Consider the following 9655-nt stretch of genomic DNA (forward strand, 5'->3'; position numbering starts at 1 on the left):
TCCGTTTGACTTGAGTGTTATGTTTCTTATATGTAAATAGGACTAATATGATAAATAAACTCTTAATTTCTTTTCATGAATATACGGACTCATATCGAGACTCTGAAATTAATTTTTTTTTCACGTTGTGGAGTGGGAAGGTCTTCCGTGGAAATCCTGGTTCACGGACTCATAACGAGCGGACTCATAACGAGACTCGACTGTAAAATAAAAAGTACTGCCATTGGCAGTTTAATTTATTACATTAATAAATAGTAAAATTATAGATATTTTCCAAAATGCATACGTAAAAATTTATAAAAATAAAATTACTATTTAATTTAATGTTTTCGATAAATTTGCTATTCATTTTGGGGGTATTACACCCCTCTGAATAGTCTTTTCTCGATTTTATGTATTAGGGTAGCAGCAGGAGTAAGTTGGTCGTTTACTCTTGCCGCAGGCGTTTCTTTATTTTACTCTGGGCTTTACTCTATTGTTTTACTCCGCCTGGTACTCAGATTACAGCACGGTATTCGCGCCCACTCATATGAAATGTTTCGCCTTCGCGTATGTTCTCTTTCTTACAAAATGGTGTATTTAATTATTTATCATTATTTTCAATTTTATATAAATATATATACATATATATATATGTATATATATATATATATATAAATATATATAAATATATATTAAATTTCCTAAATATATTTATCAATTAAAATATATATTATTTACATTTAAATACATTGTAAAGTGAGCGAATGCGCAAAAAAGATCTGGTTTAGGTGTGGAATTTTGTAGCTCATGGTGGGACCAATACTTTGAAATATTCAAGAGATGTCCTTGTGGGAAATTTGGAGCTCTACAAAAAAGGTCTCTTATAATTTTTCGATATTTTTATTTCTTCAAAAGTTATTCAAAGTTTAAGTTAGATTGATGATAAATTTTTACATTTTCTAAATTTTTTGACGCAACCATCAAATTTATGGGAAACTTTTATTGGACATTTTTTGCAGAGCATTTTATTTCCTATAACTTATCTTCGAAGAAAATTTTCGATATTTCTCACAAGTCGTAAATTTTTTGCAATTAACTGAAAATTTTTTTAAATAATCTAAATTTTGTTACTTAAAATTAATTAAATTAAATTTTCAGTTAATTGCAAATTACTTACGACTGGTGATAAATATCGAAAATTTTCTCAAAGATAAGTTATAGGAAATAAAATGCTCTACAAATAATGTCTAATAAAATTTTCCCATAAATTTGATGGTTGCGTCAAAAAATTTAGAAAATCTAAAAATTTATCATCATTCTAACTTTAACTTCGAATAACTCTTGAAGAAATAAAAATATCGAAAAATTATAAGAGACCTTTTTTGTAGAGCGTCAAATTTCCCACAAGGACATGTCTTGAACATTTCAAAGAATTGGTCCCACCATGAGCTACAAAATTCCAAAGCTTAAAAAATAAATTTTCCCATGTTATTTAAACGGGAAATAGAAAATTGCGATGCGGTAGTTGTTAATATAAATATAAAGAGCTCAAACTTTTACACTATTTTTTTTCGTCATTTCCAACAATATTTTCGATATAATGAAGAAAAAAAAATAGTTGTTTTCTTTTTTAAATAGTCTAATATATATATATATAACTTTATATCAGTCATGCCTGATCAGGTCCAATCATATATAAACTTATGCATGACTATACATGAATTTATATTAGTCATGCCTGATTAGATCTCATTGTATATAGACCTATATCTAATTATATGTGGGTTTGTATCGGTCATGTGTAATCAGATCTAATTACACCCGGGAAAAAATGATATGACCTGATCAGACATGAACAGGCATGATTCTTCAGGCCTGTTCAGACATGAAAAATGATCATGCCTGTCCAGGCCTGGATAAATATGTTCAGGTCTGATCATGTCTGTTCATACCTGTTCATGCCTGCCCATGTCTAAAGCGTTGAATACGCTCAGGTCTGATCATACCTGTCCATGCATGTTGATGTATGTTCATGCCTGTTCATATCTGAAGCGTTAAGTACGGTCAGGACTGATCATACCTGACCATGCCTGTCCATGTCTGATCAATCCTGATATATGGGATTAAATTTGAAATCTTAGTTATAATTAAATATAACTACCTTAGTCATAATTACATATAGCTAACGTAGTTATAACTATATATAACTTATATAGAATTTCATATAACTATTAATCAATATTTAATAAATTAGATATAAAATTTTGTTGACCAAGAATCTATCAGGTATAAAATTTTTACTACTTGATGTACATACGAAACTGACATTTAAAGTCTATCTCTTCGGTCAACGGGTAGCGGGTTAAACTTCGGAACGCAAGTTGCACGGTTCAAATCCTGCACAAGTCCAATATTTTTTTTTTTTTATTTATTTGTATAGAAATGATTATATATAATTGTATAATATAGTTATCCATAATTATATGGCTGTTGATAATCATACGACCATCGTATGAACAAAAAATAATTATTTATACGATAATAATATGAATAAAAAATAATCATTTATACGGCAATCGTACGAATAAAAAATAATTATTTACACGGCAATCGTATGAATAAAAAAATAATTATTTATACTATAATTGTATGAATAAAGAATAATTATTTATACGACAATCGTATAAATAAAAAATAATTATTTGTACAATAATTTTAAAAACTTAAAAAATAAAGTAACAGGTACGTAAAAAATAAGTGGCGTTTTATAAAGTACACGACATAAGATCTTGTCATGTGTAAATTATCAATACAAAGGTCAACTTTCTAAGGTTATCCCATACAACAATTTTTTTTTTAATTCTTGAGTAAGTCTGTTCTCAAAATCGAAAGGTGCTAGTGTCTTTTTCTATTTATGTATCGTGCTGCAGATACTTGTAACCAGATTTAAATTGTAAGCCTAGTGCAAGCCACACTATAAATTCGTGCCAGATTATAACTGCAAGAAATGCGTCAGACTCTTTTTCACTGCACTCTGCACTGTGTTCAATATATCTTAAATATTCTAGCGTACGATACCATGAGCAAGACGTACACAAATCTTGACATAGGTTTCTTGATACATGATCTTGTTTAAGACACATGCGTAGAAAAAGACACAAGCAGCTAGGCGTCTTACTCAAGATACTTACTCTATAATCTTGCTTAAACACGTTTTATTATGGCATATTAGGGTGGTAAAAAAAATTTTTTTTTATCAGCGTACTGTATTCATATGCTACAACGGATATGAGGAAGTTAAGATTGATATCGCCTGGTAAATGCCGAAAGGGTATTTTGCCAATCACTTTGCAAACATATCTAAGCTAAAAACTGAAAAAAAAACTTTTTGAAAGACAAAAGTCTATATGTCTCGATTATACCTCTTTTAGCTTTTGAAAATTTTTCTTTCAGTTTTAAGCTTTATAGTTGCAAAGTGATTGAAAATTCTATTTTAAACCTGTTTCATTCCCTGTAAAACAAAAAAATTATCATTTACCATTCAATAAATCATAAACGATGGTAATTAATTAATATTTTTCACTAAATAAAACGAATAACAACATAAATACAGTCATATAAAAACATAACATAAAATTAAAATATAATTTTTCGTAAATTAAACATATCGATTAATCGCTACTCAATTTCCAATAATTGCACATCCATAGTTTGCTCATTGGCATCTTTCTGAAACCAGCACACTTAAGATGAAACCATTCCAAATAGTAGTCACATCCTATGCTAATTTTTTTTTTTTTTAATTTGTTTTTTGTTGTGTATTTTTTCTAACGTTTTATTTAAATTAAATTTACATTTTCTACATTCCCATTCATGAATTTTCTTTTCTTCTATAATATTTTCAATTTTTTTCCATGCTTCCTCCTTAAAATATGATTTTATCAATTCTATTTTAATTGTATCATCAATTACGACAAAAGTTATATTTTCTTGTTTAATTTCTAACGGGTTAAATTCATATTTACCGCGTTCAATTAAATTCAAAATAAAATCTATTATGTGTACTGTCGGTCATGTGACATTACCACTCCGGGTATCCCGGGTAGGTAGCGACTAGTCGTCCGGAAATGGAAATTTCACTTGCTCGACCGTCGACCCCACTCAGAGTTAAGTAGGAGAGAAAAAAGGACAACCATAGTCAAGTGTGCGCGAGCAATTATAAACGGGGACCGGAACGAGAATCGGGCATTAACCGTCGGGACATCCGAACCATTGAGACGTGGGAGAAAACGACTAAGTCACACCGTAACCAACGCCATAACAGACGCCGTTAATTTAATTATAACAGGTAATTAATTAATTAATAGCTTGAGTTTATTGTGGAACCAAGCGATGATATTTTCAATTTCGATTAACAAATACCAGGCAGGTAGCCGGTATTTTTATAAATATTACTGATTGCGTCTGATTATAACAGGTTGAAGGAGAGAGAGAAAGAGAGGAGAGTATAGAGAGAGAGAGAGAGACGGAACCACAATAAGACCAACAAAATTTTACGAGGACGATTAATAAGACGAGACCCGGACAAAAACGACGAGGAAAGGATCCGGAAAATTTTAACTGTAGAAGTATTTATAAAATTTATTCCAGGCGGTAAGCCGGAAAATTTTATTAAATACGTAGTATATGTCCGGTAGCGTCGCGTCTTAATATTCGGAAATTATTGCTCGTAGTTTAAATAAATAATTCCGTAAATAAAATTTCATAAATTAAACTCGGACGTAATTATATGAAAGTAAGTAATTAATTAACTCCAGGCAGGTAGCCGGAGCCATTGCGTCAGCACAATAATTCCAGGCTGGTAGCCGGAATTATTCTAGAAGTTTCCAGGTAGGTCGAGTAACTCGCGCACCGGAACTGTCGCATCTAGTCATAGCCGCTAGTCAATTATTAATTAATTATAAGTAAAAATAAATAAAAATCAAATAAAATTGTCTCGGAAAGATAAGAAAGGTCTGTGATCAAAGTCGTCGGAAAATTAAATAGGAAAATTAAGTAATTAAAGAAATTATAATTAATTAAGTAGAAGGCAAAAATAAAATAAGAATAATTATCGTGATGATGAAAGTACCTGAAGGAACGCGTCATTAAATTATTGAGTAAAGGTCGTGGTATTATTGAAATAAAAATAAGTGATAAGGAATTAATAAAAAGGAATAATAATCAATAAAGTGATAAAAGGAAAATCAATAATAAATTAATTAATAACTATATAATTTTCTAAATTCATTAATTGCGGGAAAATTAATTTAAATTAAGTGTGTGTAAAATAAGTCCAGGGGACAGAGTTAGTGTGTGAGTGAAATAAATAAGAATTTTAATGGAAAATATTAGTAGTAAAGTGTCGCGAAGGTTAAGCGATTTTTAATCAGAGTGCGTGTGAGTGTGGGGAAATGCCAAAGGTAGTTGGCCAAAATAAGGAAAATTAGTCATTAAGTATCGCGAAGGTTAAGCGATTTTTAACTATTGTGTGTGGGAGTATGTGGAAGTGCCAAAGGTAGTTGGCCAATTTTAATAAAGAAAATATTGCGGGTTAATAAAATAAGGTTTATAAAAGGTTATATAAGGTATAAGGTTAACAGGTTCAATTAAGGTTATAAGGTCAATTAATGTTATAAGGTTTAATGTTATAAGGTTTATTGTTATAAGGTTTGTATAAGATTATAAGGTTTATAAAAGGTATAAAATAAGGTTATAAAAGGTCATAAGAAAAAAGTTATAAAGGTAAAAAAAAAAGGTTAAAAAGGTTATTGGAAAAATAAAAAGGTTTAAAGTGTTGATCGGAGAAATAAATCATTTATAAGTTATCCTTCCTCATCCTTCTCTTGCAATTAAATTTTACACCGACCCTGACGATCTAAGATCCGGTTCTGGGAGGCCGTTATCACTTCCAGTGGCGCCCTTAAAAAGGTAATTTAAGGACGACCAGAGTAACAGCATAGCCCTGTTATAAATTTTTATATCACTTTCTTCTATCAATATTTTACTTTTGACTTTAATAATATCTTTATCTTGCACTATCCATTTTAGCATTATTTTAATTTTTTGTCCTGTTTACTCTTCTGCAAATGGTATTTTCTTACTTTTTTCATTAATTTTTACTTTATTAGTTGGCCCGATATACAGTACTGTCTGCCCCTCTAGGTCTTCCGCGCCGCTTTAATGCAGGTTTTAATTACATTTGATAAAATATTAATATCACTTCTATTCCTCTTTTCAGATGAGCTCAAAGTAAAATCTATTGTTTGAAATGAGTTGGTCTCTAAAGGTTTATTTTTAGTTACAAAAAGATCAGTCGGAATATTTTTCGGCAGATCTTCATGGCGAGAATATTGGTCAACATTATGACGTTTAAAATTACTTGTAGAGCAACTTGGTAATATTATATCTTCATCACTAGAATCGTCTAGAATGACGTTTGATGTCCTGTACTTTTTAATTGCTGGCTTCAGAAACTCATCATCTGTACTTCCTGATATATTATTTATTTTTTTATTTTCTTGTGGAAGCAAATGAATTATTTTTTTTTCGTCATCGTTATTAGTTAAATCACTATCATTATCATCTCTATTGTCATCAGGGTAATTAATGTCATCGTCATCATCATCGACAACATTGCCATTATCATCGTTATCCTCTAAATTATTTTTATTGTTATCATCAAAATCATTTTCATCGATATCACCAATATTTTTCTTATCATTATCACGGATAATATTCTCATCATTATCACTAATATCATTTCTATCTTCATCGTCACTGTATTCGATTATTGGCTATAATTTATTTTGTTTATAAAAATTATTTTGATTTGGATTTTTATTATTTAACTTGACAATTTTTATTTCTTCATTATTTTCCCAAGCTCATTGTAAATCAACCAATACTTGGAGTCTTTGTAATTATTTACTTGTACCTACTCCTGCAACCAAACTCGGTAATTTTTGTTCAACTTCGTTAGCTTTTCTATATTTTTGGTGCTCCAATAAAACTTTTTTCTTAAAAGTTATCGATGACAATACAGACTCTGGTATTTCTGGTTGATCTTCAGATGGACGAAATACTGTTTGTGCTCCAAAATAATAATTACGGGTCCATCTATAAGCACACAAAGTTTCATCAAATAAATCGTTATTTTCTAATTTTCTTGCCATTCAAATGTGTCTGGAATGAAATAAGTGTTTATATTTAACAATAATGTATTAATAAATTATGGTATTGTCAATATTTTTCGATTTGTCACTGGTCACATTTTATTTTTATTTTCTTTGCGCAATCGCGATTCTAAACAATTAGTCTACTAAATATACGTCATTGCTAAATTACAACTTACCAACGAAGCAGAATCAATGAAGCTCGGGCTGTACAATCGCATGATGAATTCGTTGAAGATATTTTTATTGATGGGGTTTTTTAATATTCATAGACTTTTTAATTTTCATTGAACTCAAGTTTTATACTTGACATTTCTTCGAATTCATTCCTTATAAATTTAAATGCGTTATCAGTCAATAACTCAGCATACCGATATTCAGCTGAATCATAAGGTAGTGAACGAGATTTTTGATAGGAAACAGTCGCTTTATGATCACGTTCCTTGTGTGAACATTCCATGAAAATTAAAATCTGCTTCACAAACTCTTTCAGGCTTATGTACCGATTTAAATCTTTTTTTATTTTAGCATTCAAAGACTCTAAAGGATTATTAGTGCCATTCAAAAAATTGTGCTGAGTATTATTCGATGACAATGACCACTCTTTCCGATCTTCATGCCAATTTGTGTCAAAATAATCAACAATAGATTGTGGCATCGTTTTCAATTTTCCATGTAATTTCTGATAATTTTCTTCTGTTTCCGCATAAACTAATTCTTGCAATATTTTTTTAGCTTCGTCTCTCGCAGTTGGTGTTATGTGTCTTTTTTCGGTGGTTATTTCGAGGTTGAAAGCTCTTAAAGTATGATAGGCAGACTTTATCAAATTAACTTTGAAGGATAGCAAGCTGTTTTTTAAGGCGTCTCTTTCCGTAAGGCTTTTGTCTGTCATTATACATTTTATTTTTTCCCACGAATTATGATATTTTTTTAAGCAATCTATGATCCATTCAAAGGATTCTTTATTTTCATTAATTAAAATACTAATACCGACTATTTCTGTGCAGCCGTTCGAATCTTCGACAACCATAATGTAAATTGGAGCTCGAATGAGAAGTAATTTAAATGTTGCATCTATTGCTAAGTATTCCGGATATGCTTCATTACAGCTTTCATGTTGGGAGTGGCAAAAAAAAGTCCTTGAAATTCATTGTCATCGTTTATACAAAAATATGAATCGGCGTTGTAATTATATTTTAATATTTCTTCGACTTCATTTAATCCATTTTTGTCTTTCTCGATATGGTTTATATTATGTATATCTTTAAGGAGAATAATCTTCCCGCTGTTTGGAAATTAAATTTTTAATTTTGGTTGTATTACCATTCACTGATAAAAGTTCCTCAACTTTTTTCTTTTCTTCCGGGCTCATTCTTCTCGGCTTGGGAAGATGATCATAATGCTTCTTCTTCATCAGGTGATTGTGATCCATATTAATACTTTTAACATATAAAGTTTTTACATTTTCATTAACTCCGACTTTAAAATGAGCGTCACATTTTTTTTGAAAAGTGATAGATGATCTCTCTCCTTTAGATGTTGTTTCAAATTTCTTCCCTCCATGAATGCAGCAGTACTTAATATAGTAGTATTTTAATTTTTCATCAATATGCCGTTTGATTCCAAATTTTCTACACTGTTAAATTGTTTTTGAATCTCTCACATAAAAAACACAGAATTTACTATCTTCATTTTTGTTAATTCTTTCTTCTAGCTCTTCATGAGAATTAAACGAGTCATACATTTTAAGATCATGAGTAACATCGGTTCTGGTATCATTTCTCTGTAAATCTCGTGACGTATCAGAAGAATCGATGTCAATCTCGTCTGTTGATTCTGACTCTAAAAAAAATTACATTTTTTAATTAATATTCTAAAATGTGTTATGTTCATAATAGTTTATAATTAATTTAGTATTTTAATTGATTTAATAATTAATAATTACCCATTTTTCTTTTAAATATTGAGATGTAATGTTCATTTAAATATTGACAGCTGTCACGTACGTAAATATTTTTATTTAAATAATTTTGTATTTATTTGTTTGTTTATATATTCGAAAAAAAAGATAGCGAGCGAAAGAGAGAGAGAGAGAGAGAGAGAGAGTTCAAATTGCCTATTGATAATTTTTTTTTAGATTTTTAAATAGTAAACTATAAAATTTTCTTAATACTTATCGATGATAATTATTCACTTTTATTACTTCATATCTTATAACATCAAATAGTTACCTTATTTAAACTATTAACTATTTATCATATTTAAAAAATTAATATTTATCACTTGAAAAAAATTTTTTTCAATGAGATTCAAAAATTATAACAAATTATATACTTTAACTATTAAGTCAACTAAAAATATTGAAAAATTCTTGACATCGAAAAAAAGGAGTAATTACGTTCTAAATACTCCACAATTTAACATTTCATAAAATAATAAATTATTTATATTTTCATTTT

At 29.3% G+C, this 9655-nt stretch overlaps 1 protein-coding gene across 1 annotated transcript; it reads right to left on the reverse strand.

Moving 5' to 3' along the window:
- Window positions 1-3470: 3470 nt before the first annotated feature.
- LOC128668197 (putative uncharacterized protein DDB_G0275317) lies at window positions 3471-8628 on the reverse strand. The gene is made up of 5 exons (XM_053740546.1): window positions 8520-8628; window positions 7568-8081; window positions 6963-7140; window positions 6596-6818; window positions 3471-3493 (listed from the first exon to the last, which is right to left on the reverse strand). The coding sequence occupies exons 1-5, from the start codon at window positions 8626-8628 to the stop codon at window positions 3471-3473; spliced, it is 1047 nt and encodes a 348-aa protein (XP_053596521.1).
- Window positions 8629-9655: the final 1027 nt, after the last annotated feature.

The sequence above is a fragment of the Microplitis demolitor genome, chromosome 7, assembly GCF_026212275.2.
Source record: "Microplitis demolitor isolate Queensland-Clemson2020A chromosome 7, iyMicDemo2.1a, whole genome shotgun sequence".
NCBI lineage: Eukaryota > Metazoa > Arthropoda > Insecta > Hymenoptera > Braconidae > Microplitis > Microplitis demolitor.

Bases quoted from the DNA above. Each gene is read 5' to 3' on its own strand.
- LOC128668197 (XM_053740546.1), bottom strand. From the start codon at position 8,628: ATGGATCACAATCACCTGATGAAGAAGAAGCATTATGATCATCTTCCC. The intron at 8,082-8,519 runs GTAATACAACCA...GTATAATGACAG, and splicing joins GGAACTTTTATCAGTGAATG to ACAAAAGCCTTACGGAAAGA. The intron at 3,494-6,595 runs GTGATTTAACTA...TTTGTTTTACAG, and splicing joins CAATAGAGATGATAATGATA to GGAATGAAACAGGTTTAAAA.